Source organism: Panicum virgatum, chromosome 7K (genome assembly GCF_016808335.1).
Source record: "Panicum virgatum strain AP13 chromosome 7K, P.virgatum_v5, whole genome shotgun sequence".
Taxonomy (NCBI): Eukaryota; Viridiplantae; Streptophyta; class Magnoliopsida; order Poales; family Poaceae; genus Panicum; species Panicum virgatum.
In genome coordinates, this window is record NC_053142.1 from 43,606,097 (window position 1) to 43,621,981 (window position 15,885).

At 51.1% G+C, this 15,885-nt stretch overlaps 2 protein-coding genes and 1 non-coding gene across 3 annotated transcripts; all 3 read right to left on the reverse strand.

Annotated features, from left to right (window-relative positions):
• Positions 1-5,349: 5,349 nt before the first annotated feature.
• Positions 5,350-5,422, reverse strand: TRNAV-UAC. Its single transcript has one exon. It is a non-coding gene; the product is annotated as a tRNA-Val (tRNA).
• Positions 5,423-5,598: 176 nt separating this feature from the next.
• On the reverse strand, positions 5,599-8,387 carry LOC120643082 (cytochrome P450 87A3-like). The gene is made up of 9 exons (XM_039919611.1): positions 8,176-8,387; positions 7,722-8,046; positions 7,468-7,614; positions 7,071-7,361; positions 6,904-7,002; positions 6,551-6,629; positions 6,199-6,305; positions 5,977-6,107; positions 5,599-5,857 (listed from the first exon to the last, which is right to left on the reverse strand). The coding sequence occupies exons 1-9, from the start codon at positions 8,385-8,387 to the stop codon at positions 5,767-5,769; spliced, it is 1,482 nt and encodes a 493-aa protein (XP_039775545.1). The 3' UTR covers positions 5,599-5,766.
• A 3,228-nt stretch (positions 8,388-11,615) lies between these two features.
• On the reverse strand, positions 11,616-15,487 carry LOC120641492 (probable methyltransferase PMT15). The gene is made up of 6 exons (XM_039917662.1): positions 14,540-15,487; positions 13,469-13,679; positions 13,085-13,382; positions 12,603-12,995; positions 12,421-12,498; positions 11,616-12,157 (listed from the first exon to the last, which is right to left on the reverse strand). Exons 1-6 carry the CDS (start codon positions 15,254-15,256, stop codon positions 11,935-11,937), a joined length of 1,920 nt encoding a protein of 639 aa, XP_039773596.1. The 5' UTR covers positions 15,257-15,487; the 3' UTR covers positions 11,616-11,934.
• Between the last annotated feature and the right edge of the window lie 398 nt (positions 15,488-15,885).

A 15,885-nucleotide genomic window follows, 5' to 3' on the forward strand; every position in this document is an offset into this window, starting at 1 on the left:
AAGGCCACCACTCAGGCACAGGCCACTCCCTCCATACCTGGCCCAATTTCACTTCTATGCCCAGCCCATCATCCCGTCCCAACCCCTCCCCTCCGGCCCCCGCACTCCGCAGACATCGACTGAAGACCGCGAAGACCGACGACCGGCGGCGGCGGACTCGCGAACCCTAGGCAGCGGCGGCGCGACGGCCAGCAGGCGGGCGGCGGCTCAGCGCAGCGTCGACGCGTCCCGGCTACCCGGTGTTTGGTCTCGGCCTCCCGCCTCGACCCTCGGGAGGGCTGCGCGCGCCGCGCGGCCGGATCTGCCCGCCGTCCGCCGTCCGTGGCTCTGCGACTGGCCGGCTGGGGCGCTATCGCGCCTGTCCTCGCTGCTCGGCCTAGGTAGATATTCCTCCATTCCACTCTGCTCATTTTCGATGTATGTGATCCATCGTCTTCGTCGACATGTAGAATAATAGATGACTGGATTCGCTAATTCAGGGCACTATCAGCTGTTTAATAACCCTGAGGCTATAAGTAAAGTCATAGACGCTGCAACCACACTTCGTTAATCGTTATTATGTGCTCAACTGCACATAAATTTCCCTGCTCCTCTTGCGTAGTATATTTTGCGTTCTGCCTTTTATGTTCCAACCAGTAGAGCTCCAAAATGCCTACATTCTTGCTTTTTTTTTTTTGCCTACGACAGATTCAATCGAATTTCTGATTTTGAGCCCAAATTTTATTGTCACATGGTTAGTCTGCCAAAAAAAATATTATGCCATAGCAAAGTTTGAATACCCACCCTCTAAATCCTTGGCCCGCCCTGCTACAGGGCCTGGGAATCCTTTTTGGTCTGGACCCAAATTAAACCCTGCTGATACATCCAAGCTCCATCCTGTAGCACAGCAGTGTGATTAGGATGGCTCAACAAGACTGCGCGTCTTCGATCATCTCACCGTGTTGCACCTGCTCACGCACCCAGCCACCACTCATTTTCGGTGACATGCATATCGGTGCATAGTCTAGTCACACAGCACAGGTCAGGACAGCGCTCGTGCGAGATCACTTCTGAATTGTGCATTGTATCTGGGCGAAACACAGGTAACGGCAGCAGGTTCCACGCAGGCCTCGTGCTTCCGGCAGCGAGCTAGCGTGCTAGCCGTTGAAGCACTAGCTAGCTAGAGGAGTTTTTTTGTTTTTTGTTTTTGAGAGAGAGAGAGAGGTAGCTAGAGAAGTTATCGAAACTACTCCAAGCCCCAAACTTCCTGGAAATCAATGGTGAACTCAAGGAAGGACGTCTAAACTAGTAGTACTCACTTGTGGAGCATCTTGGTATTGTTGAGGAGCATGTGCAGTCCAGCGAAATGATCAACGCACACTCATGCATGCAGTAAATTAGAGGGCACTTCTACGTTGACGCCATGTACAGCACACAATAATCACAAATAAAGCAGAGAGGCCTTCAAGGAAGAGGTTCCATGTCTGACTGCGCAGAAGTTTAAGCTTTCCTGAACAGGAGATCGCTTCCTGTGATGCCGTGTTTAGTTTAGACTACTAATTCTTATCATGTGTGTATTATGTCAAGGCGCCCGCCTTTGCCTCGTAGCCAAGTTTTCTCCCTTCATGCATGCAGATCCAAGGCAACCATGCATGCAACGCAAGAGGGTCTCGGTCAAACTGAACTTGTCAGTCTGCGTGCGCAGTGCACTCATGCTACGTGACCGGCCGGTCAAAGCACTCAACATCTCTGCGCGATACGCGCAGTGCGCCATACACATTGTAACACGACCAGCCACGTTCACGTGCCCTAGAGTCAAGGAACGTACAGGCTCACGTGCAGTGGTGCAGCCAAAGCAACGGAGCCAATCATCATCAGTATAGTACAAGGAGCCATTCAACAGTCTTAAGCATGCATGGAAATTGGAATTTTCTCCTGTTGTGACAAGTGCTCTGGTGTATTGATAAAAGATGCATTATCAATATTTTCTCACAACGGATTCAGCCACAAGATGCATATAGTACATGTTTATGTCTGTTTGGAAGGAACACAATCGTCGAATTTTTGAGCAGAAGTACATATCGGCCCAGCAGGTGGCAGGTAAAACAAAGGAGAATTTGGAGGAGTTTAGATGGCCTTTCCCAGCACACTAGCAAAATATTTGACCGAGGTTACTGTGTGTTGCGTCGTGGGCAGTGGCGGAGGGCAGCCAAAAAATTAGGTGTGGCGGGATAGATAAACGCTAAGAAATTGAGAGAGAAACGCTATAAATATGACTTTGTTTAGATTGAAAACAAGTTCGTATCCATTGAATTATTTTGGCCAAGGTATGGCAGCTGCCACTCCTTGCCACATGGGGTTCTCCGCCACTGGTCGTGGGAGTGCTTGATAGGGTGTTTGCTACCAATCTCCACCCTTGTTTCCGTGGGCATGGTGCCATGTGTACTTTTAACACTTTCTTTCTTGTTTCTGTGGCCATGGTGCCATGTGTACTCTTAACACTTTTTTCTCTCTTAATTGAAAGGCAGAGCTCCTGCCATTTGCGTTCAAAAATAACAACATGCATATAATATTTTGAATAATATAATGTATAAATTTTTGTGTTAATGATAACCGGCTGGAATCCTCTAAAGATTGAAAATTAAATTTGATAAAAGGGAATAATACTAATTTTTGATATGGTACATTGCAGACCCACACGGTCTAGCACGGTACATTGATTAGTTGCTGGCAAATGTAATTTTGTCGATTCTATTTTGTGAAACAACAAAATGAAAGTGTTTGAAAATTCTTTACATAGAAACATGTTTAAAAAAACATCAGGATTGAATTTATGTGTTTTTTTATTTCCCCTTAATGGAAAAAAATGTAGATTATTTCTTCAAAGTTCAAACTACGTACTTATGTTGAATGGTTACCAAGATTCTATTGTGCAGAAGTAACAAATACAAATCACCTTTAATTTGCTCCCCCTTATTAAAAATTTAAGAGCTCGGTCCAGTTTCGTAACCTACAAGTTGCTTCCAGCCATCGGTACGCATGAAAACATCAACAATAATCATGGAGATCTTTTGACTGGTTTGTTCGAGTGGACATCAAGTTTTTGACTGAAAAGTTCAGATGAGCTACCAGAAAGCCTGCAGCTAGCTTAGCTTCTCCTACGCCTGCTACTACTCACATGCAATGCTTGACAAGAGTACACATGATTACCAGAATGCATGCCGGCCCCTTTAATTTGCCCTTGACTATACATGCAAACAGTATACGTATACGCAGCTGGACCCCTTATTATTATTGGCTGGCTCAGAAATCGGCTACCCAGACCTGAAGATCAACCAAGATCGAGTACACACAGGACACAGGCACGGAGATCAGCACTCGAGCATGGCGCCCGATCTCTTCTCGATCTCGATCTCGTGCGACGCGCGATAGCATAGGGCTCGCGATGTCGCCGTTCCAGGTTACCGGCCAGATACGTGCTATCTAGCACAAGCAGAGCAGCTGCTATCTACTAGCTAGTCCCCAGTTCTGCCTGCGCGTGCGTGCAGCACGCATCGGCATGGCGAGCTGCTAAAGTCTGAAGGCCGGCCCACGTCTGTCGCTAGTAAGCCGCCAAGGCTGCGCTGGATAAAAGGCGGCGACCGTGACAACGCGAGCCGGGCAACAATGGCGCCTGACATGCTACGCTGGCGAGGCTTGGAGCTTGCGGGTACAAGGGCGACACACGCGGCTCTCGATCTCGGCTCCGTGCAGAAGAGATGTCGTCTGATGTCTGCAGGGGACAGGGTTGCATCCTCTGGGACGTACATGTAGGCCACAGGAGCAGCCAGCAAGGGCTCGAGGATCACGCGTCGCCGCGGCGTTCCCCCACACCGTGGCATGGCCGTCCGATCCGATCCTAAGCTAAGGGTTGGCGGCGGTTGTCAGAGATGCAATGGCCAAATGTGACAAGACTGCCAGTGCCAGGCTAGGCTGCTCGCCAATTTGCGGCAAATTGCACCACTCGTACGCGTACAATGGTGAGATTTGAGATAATAATAAGTGTGCAGGTGTCAGACGACGACATGCGTGCTGTCAGAACCGGGGAATGTAGCTGGTGGAACAGTAGTTGAAAGATTTGAATGCAGATCGACTGCCCTTTTTTTTTTTGCCTTTTTAGAAGCACAGACATCCTTTGTTGAAGTTTGGAAGTGTTAAAAGGCCGTCGAAAGGAAACCTCGGAGGAGTGGGAGACGGGCCTGCAGGGGCAAGTTGCAGGCGAACGCTCCGCTCTGATGGTCCTGGTCCTGGAGACGCTGAGGCATGGGTTGACACTGGACACCACATCGATCCATGGATCTCTGCGCAGACACCGTGCAGTGGCTGCGACATGTCCAAGCGCTGTAAGCTAAGCCAAGCCTCCGGAACAAGCTAGACAGCCAGCTAGCTTATCCACCAATCAGCGACACTGCAACAGGGCACGTACAAGTTGCACAAGTGGTCTGCGCCAATAACCAGCTAGCTTGCCAGGATGACACTGACGACGAAGCTGGTCGAGCTGATCCGAGCCGTGTCTCGATCTGCGGCCGTGCGTGCATCACGAGCTAGACAGTAGCTTACTAGATCGATGGTGGTATCTGACGGAGCTAGCTAGAAAAGCTAGCGCGTCAGTGCAAGCTCCCACGCGCGCGCATGTGACGCAACACATGCATCCAGCTCCGAGGACCCCCCTGATCCGGCCTGGGGAGAGATTAGAGATCATCGGCTCGGCGAGATGGAAGAGCAGGTATTATAAGCGACTGAGAGTCGGCTGGATCCGACATGGGGAGGAGAGAGACGGAACAGGCAGCCTGCGAATCGCCCGCTGGGAGCTGACGAAAACTCTCCCGCTCTCACTGCAACGCATTAATGCGCGCGTTGCGACCTAATGGAACCTCGGATGCGTCGAGTCGTGCCGCGGGATTAGCTAGGGATTGCTCTCGATCTGTGGGCGGCGTCTGCCGTCTGGTGGGTTGCCCATGTGGCTCTGGCTTGGCAGGCGTCGCGGGTTTGAGCACTGCAATCGGTGTGCTCGATCGAGAACGAGTGTGGCTTGAAAGTTGTGCACATGATTTTTTTTTTTGATGCTGATGAAGATGAACGAGTACTCTGTCCAAACCTGCATTTGGAATGCGAGGCTGTCAGTGTTGTGTCATGTGGGCTGCACAACCTGGCAAGCCCAAGACCCAAGCGTCAGGCAATTTTGGGCCGGGTCATGTCCTCTCGTCGATGCGGGAGGCCCACCTTCCTAGCACACCGTGAAGGCCCATAAGGGATGTTTCGTGGGCTAGGAATAAAAAAGAGGGTAAAGTTCGCATTGTGGGCTGGGAGGCGGGGACCAAAAAAAAAAATTGTTGCTGCCCAGGATCGAACTGGAGACCTTCAGTGTGTAAGACTGACGTGATAACCACTACACCACAGCAACTTGGATGGTTAATCTCTGACTTCAATTTATATATAATATTGTACAACACCACTTCCGCATTAGAACGAAGCCAGATCTGTTTATAACTCGGAGGCCTTCTGTTTTTCAACGACAAGATAATCTAGCCGTTACATTTCAAGCTTTAGATTGTAAACTTATATTGTACTTTAATACCAACAGTAATTGTTCCTTGTGTATATTTCATGTCTTGAATGCACAAAGAGAGTGGTCACTAGATTGTAAAAAGGGAAGGGACATTCTCATTTCATAAAAAAGCTCTGCTGTAAATAATACTACTAATTCATTCCACGACTTCGTACTACAAGCAGAATGTAAGGCCTTGGCTAATCGCACTGCCTTATTTGAATTTGGTAGCCATCGGGAAATTCTAGCCCCGGACTTCGGACTATCTTGCCTCCCCCAAGATTTTTCCACCTGTCATGTGAAAAAAAAAACCTAAAAGGGTGCTAACATGTTCACTTGGAAAATGAATTTGTCTCTTTTTTTTTGGTTGAGTTCAGACGCCCAGACAAACTGTGTTTATCAAATAGTACCTGTATCTGGTGACAAGGAAATGGAGGAATATGGACATTTGCAGCTTGCTGAAGTCTGCTCCAACACAGAACCGGAGGCCTCCTCCGAATGCCATGAAGTGCCTTGATCCACGGTTTATCTCCGGTTTATCCTGTACGCGAGCATCCTCAACAACATTTTTGCCAGATATGCACACTATCGAGTACTGATGTGTCTCGCAAAGATGGATTCAATTTACAAACCTTAAACCTTGAAGGATTAAAGGTGAGAGGATCTGGGTAGATGCCCGGGTTCAAGTGCACTGCTGGAGGGCAGACCATCACTCCCCATCCTGCTGGAATTGTGTACCCTGTCACCAATGTTTGCCAAAGGGGAAAGGAAAAGAGTTCAGTGATTGCCTCTCCTGTCTGAAAGTGCTTCATAGTGCACCATCCGTTTTGAAATAAATGATGTTTAGGATAAGCCAAATCGTTAGTTCAAATGAACTAATTAGCTTGTCACAATCGTCATTCAATAAAACGGGGAGAGTAACACCAAAGATAAAATGTTTGGTTTAGAGTGTGATCGGTTCAAGAAACAAACAGGAAGCGTCACCTTTGAACTGTATATCTTTTAGAGCCTTTCTGAAGATGCCAGGTGCAATATTGGCTAATCGGACAGTCTCGTTGATAACCTATAAAACAGTGTGAATCTTCGTATCATTTCTGCAGCTTAAACACTAAACTTTTGTACCATCATCAAATGTTTGGGAGCAAGCAAAAGCATGCGCCCGTGCTCTAAAGTTTCCAGTGTATGCAGTAGTGTATAAGTGGTGTATAACTGAATAACTGAAGCCAATTGTTGCAGTCTTTTTTTTTTTGAGGATCAACTTTTGTAGTTGTACGCGTTCTTAAAAATCGACGCTAATTGTTGGGTAATTTCGACCAAATTTTATCCTAGTCGAGAACCTGGGATGTGAATGTCATAGACTTGTACTCCATCCATGTGATTCCATCATCAGATTCACGGCCCGCCTTACGGTCATTCAGAATCGCTTCATGCTCCACCTGCGCCCAAGCTGAAAATCAAATCGCAATCGCAGCGGTGCCTATCAAAGACAATCTGTTCTCCTGACCGTGAGCTCTTCCAGGACGTGAGGGTGGTCGGCGAGCAGCTTGACGGCCAGGGTGAGCGCCAGCGACGTCGTGTGGAAGCTGGCGAAGAGGAGCACGAACATGAGGTCCAGCGCCATCTTGTCCGTCACGAGCGGCTTCTCCCTCGTGATCTCCTGGACGACGCAGTCCAAGAAGTCGCCATGGCGCCGTGCCCTTTCGTCGCCTCCTGCTCCTCCAGGCGCCTCCTCCACCGATGATCTCTTCCTCTCCTCCAGCACTTCCTGCAGCACCTCCATTGCACTCTGCCGCCCCTGAAAATGGCATGCAATGCAACAAAAGGGCCAGGCTTGTGCAGACTTATTAATTTGCGATACGCGCAGGAGCGAGATCGAGTGCAGCGAGCATCACTGTGTCTACCTTCATGCATGAGTAGTATGCTGTTCCTGGCAAATACAGCGGGAACGAGATGAGCCCTCGAACGAAGTCGAAGAAGCTCCTCCTCAGAACCTTGGACCTCGACGGGTCCAGGCTGAGCAGCTTGTTCGCTGAAAGATCAAACACCATCTGCACGCGGAGAGATGACAGGATCATATCAGCAGAACGAAAAAACGAATTGGAAACAACAGTGCTTGCTGCGCACAATGCGGTTGGTGTGGCTAGCTCTGGCGTACCGTGGAGACGGCCTCCTTGAGCTCGACGGCCGGCAGCGTGGACCAGGTGCAGAGGGAGCTGGCGATGGCGCGCTCGACGTCGCGGAGCACGGACTCCCGGAGGCTCTCCGGGCCGAAGTAGCGGAGCACCATGTTCTTGAGGTGCCTGAACATGGCGCCCTGCTGCTCGCCGACGTTGTCCCTGCCCAGGATCTCCACGAAGGAGTCCGGGTACCAGCTCCGGAACAGCTGCCCCTCCTGCTGGAACACCATGTGGTTCAGCTCCTCGTCCGCCGAGACCACCACCGGGTGCCCCACCAGGCTCGTCTTGAAGATCGGGCCGTACCTAAGCTTGCACTCGAAAAGCCAACGGTCAGATATTCTACACAATTTTTTGTTTTTAAAAAAATGATATTCTACACAAGTTTGGCCCATCTATCAATTTAGTTGGGCCGCTTCGGCCCAAGATGGGCACCTCGCCAGCCTGTGGCGGACGAAGCGAGGGACGTCGAAGGAGGCGTCGGGGGAGAAGAAGTGCAGCGTCTCGCCGACGAGCGGCAGGCCCATGGAGCCCGGCGGGAGGCGGCCGCGGCAGCGAGGGTTCCTCCACCGGTGCACCGCGTACAGCAGCAGCAGCATGAGGAGCACCAGCGCGGCGAAGCCGGGGAGCCGCACGTACGCGCACATCGCCGGCGACGTGGGGGAGAACTCGCGGGAAAAAAACTGTCGCCGGCTCTGCTTGGGTACGCTCGCGCGTTCGAAAGCTTCCACATGGACACCGCACCGGAAATTTAAGAGCACGGGATAGCGGCGGGATCAGCCGAAAGAGCACGGCTCGGACGTTGACCACGGTTTGGTGAATCTCAGAATCAGGAAATGCAAAGGCTGTGAAGACTGGTGGTTGCTGGATCGGCTGCAGTTGGTGGCAGATTCGAATGTTCTATGGTTGGTCTTCCCATTTTTTTTCTTCAGTACAAAATTGGCTCTGTCGCCACTTGTGCGCGTGTTTGCAGGCCATTCGCTTGTCACAGAAGAATAAAATAAATGACAAATAATTTCCTGCTATTATCTGAAATGTGATCAAGCAGGATGACTAAGGCACAACACATACATTACAAAAGAATACTCATATTGGGATGAGGATCTTATGTTGACACAAAAATTATAGTGATCAGAAGCGTCGTCTCTAGAGCACCTGTGGCTGCATGCCTACCCACATCCGGCAGCAAGAGGATCCCGTGGACGAAGATATCTCCTTGCGAGTTCACCACGGTTGCTCAGCCTGCTCCAGCACTGCTACGGACCCTAGCACAAGTGCACAACTGAAACGAACTGAACAGCTGCACCTGCACGAACCCACGAACTCAATCTTCAGGTTAATGTGATGGTTGTTGAGTGCTGCAGATTATTGTGCTGCTATGTATCGCGTTGCCTCGCTTTTCCTGCCGGTGCGGGTAGCCTTTTTCTTTTCTCCCCGCTGCCGGGCAACAACCATCGAAGCAGAGTTTTTTTTTTCCTTTTCCTGCCCTCGTACTGTCAGTTCAGTTGTGCTACCGCACAGGCAGCACGTGAATGGTGAACAACCACCGGCTGGCTGATCCGAATGCCAGGTTCCCTTGCGGCTGCAAAGCTAGAGGATTCTCCCGTCCTGCCTGCAATCACACCACAGCCCTGCCACCCTTTTCTCGCTAATTACCTGGCATTTTGGAAGGAGCGGAATGCCCGGGTGTTCAGAGGCGCTGCAGCTGGTGTTAACCTGGTCATCCATATGATCAGACAGGAAGTCTTATGGTGGATCGACGCTGGTGCACGTAAGTTAGGCTGTTTGTTTGTTATGTAAATTACGCCTCAACGCTAGTTTTTTTTGGTTGTTTCAGGCGTGTAATATAAGCGCTTGTGTGAGTGGTTGCGTGGCGAGTCAGGCGATTCAGCTCGCGTTGTTTGTAAAACTCTATTCTTCTTCTTAATACAAAGATACGCAGCTCTCCTGCGTATTCGATAAAAAACACCACAGCCCTGCACCGCTGCACGGCGCACGCTTACTGGTCCTGGTCCTATCGGCAGCCTTTCTACTAGGGGTCGTTGGGACAGCAACGCACCACCGAACGACGACGAGGCAGAAAGCTCTCCGCGGTAAAGTACAACTGTACAAGCATTGCTGCAATAGCTCTGTTCGCTGGGCTGGAGTTGGAGCTGGTGGCTGGAGTGGTGTGAGAGAAAAATACTGTTGGCTGGCTGGTGGCTGGAAGCTGGTGCTGGAGCTGGGTGAGAGGAAAACACTGTTGGGCTGGAAACTGCTGGAGCTGCCGAACAGAGTGCGACTGAACTTTCTCCTGCAGTCCCCTATTGCCTCGTCTCAGGCTCTCAACGTACGTTTCAGTACTCCTATTGGAAGTATCAGCCAGTGCCAGTCACGGTATCTGCAGAAGCTGGAGCACCAAACAGGCAAACACTGCAGTATCATGGTGAAACATGGATTTACCATGGCTTCAAATCATCAAATGGCACTGCCGCTACCCACTAGCATAGCAGGATTGTCCAACTGCCGAGCTGCTCATTGCGCTAGTGGTCCTCATGTGCATCGCTAATGACATCCTCTAATAGATCCTTTTGGACAGTCGTCCCTGACAGAGATTCCTAACGACCTAACCACTACTAGTACTAGCACCCTTGGTGTTTTTTTTATCAGACTAGCACCCCTGGTGCTAGGTCTTAGCGATTGTCCAGCCACTAACAGGCAGCCAATTACTACATGCAGATCTAGAGAGGCCATCATTCCAATCCGAGCTCTATAATGCAGTGTTAGGTGAGTTTAGCAGCACCACACCTAGCTAGCTAAAAACCGGGACACCTCTGTGCACTCTTTCATGAAAAAAAATGGGGAAAAAAAAACTTACATGAGTACATGACCATACCAACGGGCCTCCTGTTCACGTTCTGTAATCTGTTACGTGTCTTTATCGGTTTTCGATTCGGTACGTGCCACGTTTGACCACCAGCGTTTGTTCTCTTGCTCCTCCTGTCCGGGACCAATCCGCTCTTGGGCGGTTGCACTTGCTGTCTGGTTCCTGTGTGTCACAGTGTGTGCATGCCAGTGAAGACGATCGCTCGTCGCCGTTGTTGAAAGGTACCGATCCTATCCCCACTTCTGATCTTGGAGTTGAGCCAGGCAATGGCCAATGGGCAAATGGATGCTCATGAACTGTTCATGCTTCTGACTGAGACCACAATTTAGGGCACCGACTGCACTCAAAGCATGGTGCCAGCTGCCCAGCTATACTAAGATTTGTTCTGCCAGAAGTCATTAGTCGTTTGGTGATTGCTATTAAGGCCGCTAGACAAAACATGCCGCGTGACCTTTTCCAAAAAAAAAAACTTTTCTAAAAAACACGTCGCGTGAAGGCGACAGATTTGTGCTATATTTGCGCAAAAAACGCTTTCGGATGCCCACGGAAATCGAGTGGTTCGAGTGTTTCGGCTCTTTTTTTCTGGGCTTATCTGACACTGCGAATCAGAGTGGTATTTTGCTTGGCCTGTGTTCCACTTGTAATTTCGGCACCGACACATACGCCGGCAGAAAGTAACAGAGTCGCAGGCGCTAGGAAAACCAGTCGGAACCGTTTCACCCATGATGCGTTCGGTGTGAAGCACCCAACTTGCAACCAAATTTGCGATCAAATCAGAACATCTAGTTGGCATACAGTTGCTTGCTTTGCTGGTGAAGAAATGACGTCGATGCATTCTGCACGGCCGGCGAGCATTTCACGATCAGGGCATAAGTTCAGAACAGTTAGACGATAAGTCAGCATGATTCCTACATTATCTGTTCAGGGGAAACAAGACCACTTCTGAATTCTGATCAGAGTCACAAGGTGATGATGATTAGTCTGAGTTCAGGTTTTTGATCCGGTGACATTTGAACAAAAAGCATCACATAATGAACATCTAACAACTAAAACTAAACAATGTCCACCGGGAGAAAAATTTGAACCCAATATTATACTTTCTATTTACCCACTTCGCACAATTTGTTCTGTTTTTTCATGTCAAAATCTGTGCTGGGTTTCCCTCTCTCATAGCTTAACAAGGAGAGCATCTCCTTTTTGTGGACTATTTCTTCCAAAAGAATACCCAAAAGGAAAAACGAAAACAAACTCGAGATTCACAGGGCAAAGCCAGTCACAAGATTTGCCGAGCAAGTCAATCACTCTAACTCTTTTATTCCACGTTATTCCTATTGTTTGTTGTCCCCCAATGTCCAGTATGTCTTCACAACAAGGAGGAGCTTCTCGCGGACGAGCGGACCATCTTCGTGATCCACGATCTGGCTATTCCATCTCATCCCGTCCGCGATGCTCTTTATCTTCACTAACAGGTCCACGTCATCTCTAATGATGATCGTGCCCTCCGGCCTCAGGATCCTGTCCATTTCCAGCAGAATGTTCTCCATCTCACACCTTGCAAAGCAGAGGAATTGTCAGTCTTACTGATGTTTATACGTTATCTTGAAATTTACTTGCAGAAATTACAATCGACAGTTCCTAGATTAAGAGTTCATGTGGGATTGATTTACATAATGCAGTCATAACCTTTAATAAGTCATTAAGCTGGGGCAAGCCAGTTTGGCTAAAATACATACGAGACGAACTGTAAATAATCAACTATCTAAATAGGAGAAAAGCTGTTGTGCCAGACTGAATACTACTGCACTTATATTTACCTGCCATTGTATAGCGTGAACACTGAATCAGCATGAATGAGGTCGTAGGTCCGGGGATAAGTAGACATGCCCTCACACCTGCAGTGAATTCAGATTTCAAAAGGAGACGTCAGACCAGGCAAGGACGAATACCTGAGTCTTGAGCATCTACGGGGCACCATGTTTGCAGTACAAATACGTACCAGTCCTGGTAGCTCCCGATGAGGCCACGCTCGTATATTACCCCCAGGGTTGTTGAGTTGCCCACAGTAGGGACCATGTTCATGACCCACACTGGGTCATCCACCAAAGCTGCAGCGAAGCCACCAAACTTCGCATTCATATCAAGCAAATTGCGGTACCGGCCTTTCTGCCCGAATTGCGAGATCACGGACTTGTAGTGCCCAACTCTCCTCTTCCATAACTCAGTATCTTCGACATACATATCTTCCGTGACCCCCTCGATGCTGCCACTGGCAATCCTGGGCGGTACTGCAGTAAGCCTCTCCGGCCATTTCTTCAACTCGCCACCGGCAACCTCCTTTAAGTCACTGACCTCTGGGAGTGGAGTTATACAAGCCTCCATCTTGTCGTACCTAAAATCAATCGCTTAAATATGATTAGTGATTTACTAGAAAGTACATTGAGTTAAAACCGAAAATGGTTACCATGGTACTGTACTTACCAGGCAGCATCTGGATTTTGGCTAGAGCAAAAGGGTGGGGACTTGATAACCTTGCGATTGACCTTGCAGTGAATGTGGTTAGTAGGCTTCTGCCAGATAGCAATGTCACCTTCCTCCTTGACCTTCTTCCAGCAGAGGTTTCTGGCAACTTTCTCAATAGCTTGCTGCTCTGCATTCAGGTCCTCTTTGGTCCTGGCCCAACCCTTCCAGTGCTTCTTCCAGTTGATTGGTGGTCCGGACAAGATCCAATACCCTCCAGGCCGTAGAACACGATCGATCTCTATCAAGTACAGACCATCTGCACGTATATGGGAAGAATTAAGTATATGGCAATCAACTGAATTCTGAACACTTGCAGCATTGGGGGACAATAATGCAGCATACCATAGAGCTGCCATGGGATGAGGCAGCGGGAGCAATGCGCCATGTCAAAGGAACGGGCCGGATAGGTGAGCCGATTGGAGGCAAGCACCCCAATCATCGCTGGCACACCACGCTCCAGTGCAAACTGCACCTGTGCCTCATGTGAATCTCGCGGTGCGAAGGACATGGCCAGGATGTTGCGCGACAGCAAGTAGGCTCCCCAGCTCGCGACCTGAACAGAGCAGCAGAATGAGCCTCAGTCGTCAAATTAGAAATCCAGTTTTTATCCGCACCAATAGGTGCCCAAAACCAGGGGCGAAAGAATAGTAAAGTTCACAATTCCTCCAGGTGCAATGTCTCCAACGACCGGACTAACATGCCAGGGTCAAATTGGCAACAAGCACAGCTGCTTGGAGTGCTATCCTGCGCAATGGCACTACAAAAAAAGGCACCCATTTCCACGATGTCCCGGGTGTATACACAGATACGCCTCTTGACGTCCTATCAAGAATTTGATGAGAACCCAATTGCAAATATAGGGCTGGAAATGTCCAGATATAATTGCTGTAGTTCTAAAAAAAAGATATGTTTGCTGTGTGTGGGATGCTACTTTGCAGAAAAAGGACAGGCACGTAGATATCAAATAATTGACATCGGCATTATTGCAAAGATTACAGATCTTTCTACTCCTACGCTTCAGCAGTGATCCGGCTCAGTCTGCTAAAGAAATGGTGTGCTGTGCACTACAGGACTGCGGCCAGATTCCGTTACCAAATGAAGGGGCGGCCCAGTGGCCAGTGCCCCCCTCTTACCGCGTTGGAGTATCAGCTTTACTCGGGTCAGACCCGTTTGCAGTGACACCCTCCCCTCTGACCCGAAATCGCGGAAGGGATTGGAAACTTCCGACACCCGCAAAGCTAGCAAACGCCATTCCCGAGATCTCCGTCTGCTATTCTCAAATCTTCTGACTGAAATTGACCTCGAATTCCTCCGTGCCTTCACGAGGCACGAAGTGATTTTTAGCGCGCATGCGATCATTTGAAGCAAATGGGTAGTGTTGATGTGCGATTGCGATCGAAGTGGGGGGCTTACCCCGCAGCCGGTGTCGAGGGCGGTGCGGATGGATCCGTCGTGGAGCGGGATGATCCTCCCGATGTCGTCGATGTAGGCGCCGGCGCCGCGCGGAAACATGGTGCCTCCCCCGGGGAAGCGGAACTTGTCGCCGTCGACGCGGATCCAGTTCTGCACCGCCTTCTCGACGGTGAGCTCCTTGTGCGGGACGTTGGCGAACCAGGCGACGTCGCGGCTGGCGGGCCACGGGAACGGGTTGCGGTAGCCCCTGGGCGCCGGCACGAGGCAGCGGAGGCGCTCGGTGTCGGAGGAGGGGCAGTGGCGCTCCCGGTAGACGAGGCGGTCGCGCGAGAAGCGCAGGGAGCGCTCCACGTCCTCGCAGGGCGTGTACTCGGAGTACTTGGCGGGGCAGGCCTCGTAGGCGCGCTGGCGCGGCGCGGCTTCCGCCTCCATCCCCTCCGCGGTGTGGTGCGCGGCGAAGTCGAGCGGCCCCGAGGAGGAGGAGCCCGCGGGGACGGTCGGGGTCGGGGAGGCGCAGGAGACGGCGGTGGCGATGGAGACGCCGGCGCCGGCGCCGGCGGCGGGGGCCGCGGAAAAGCCGCCGTGGTGCCAGATGCCTAGGAGGTAGGACAGGGAGCAGAGGACCGCGACGGCCGCGAGGTGGAGCAGCGAGGGGCGGCGAGCGGCCCCGGCGACCGACGAGAGGTGCAGCTTCGCGGCGGTCGCGCCCACCGCCATGGCGAACCCCCTGCTGCCGCGGTCGCTCTCCGCTGGTTCTGCCTGCTTCCCGCACTAGCGCCCCTGTCCCTGCGTGCGCGCCGCGCCGCGCCCGCCCGTCCGTGTGGTGCGCTCGCTTAAAGCGCCGGGCGGTCGCCTCGGATTGGGGCGCGGGGGATTGGGTGGAGTGGAGACGGGGGGAGGCCGTGAAAGGGAAGCGCATGTGCGCTCGGTTTGATTACCACGGGCTGGAGATGAGAGAGAGAGAGAGTGTGTGCGCGCGCGCGTGTTTGATGGAGCGGAGCGGCGGCGGCGGGTTGATTTCTGGCATGCAAACGGTCGCGCCTTGGGAACACCTGCCCTGGTCCGGTGTTCCCTGGGCAAAATCTGGAGCGTGGCTGGCCTCCCGCTTGACACGCCCCGGGGTGTCGACGCGGGGGAGCGTGACAGTTGTGCTGTGCTGGTGTCTTGGTAAAGCATTGATGGGCTCTACTGGAGTTACAGTGGTTGCTCGTTTGGCGACACGTAAGAAATGGCAATGCTTCCGCTTTGCTGGATCCAAACCGCCTTCTGGCTTTGCTAGCTGGATCAAAATGGCACGGCACGAACTACGCCTAGCCGTGCAAAATGTTGGACAGGTCACAGGGATG

Excerpts from the sequence above, each read along its gene's own strand:
- LOC120643082 (XM_039919611.1), bottom strand. The coding sequence starts at position 8,387 with ATGTGCGCGTACGTGCGGCTCCCCGGCTTCGCCGCGCTGGTGCTCCTC. Across the intron at positions 7,615-7,721 it reads TCAAGGAGGCCGTCTCCACG|ATGGTGTTTGATCTTTCAGC; the intron begins GTACGCCAGAGC and ends CTCCGCGTGCAG. Across the intron at positions 7,362-7,467 it reads CATACTACTCATGCATGAAG|GGGCGGCAGAGTGCAATGGA; the intron begins GTAGACACAGTG and ends TGCCATTTTCAG.
- LOC120641492 (XM_039917662.1), bottom strand. The coding sequence starts at position 15,256 with ATGGCGGTGGGCGCGACCGCCGCGAAGCTGCACCTCTCGTCGGTCGCC. Across the intron at positions 13,680-14,539 it reads CCCTCGACACCGGCTGCGGG|GTCGCGAGCTGGGGAGCCTA; the intron begins GTAAGCCCCCCA and ends TGCTCTGTTCAG. Across the intron at positions 12,996-13,084 it reads CAAAATCCAGATGCTGCCTG|GTACGACAAGATGGAGGCTT; the intron begins GTAAGTACAGTA and ends GATTGATTTTAG.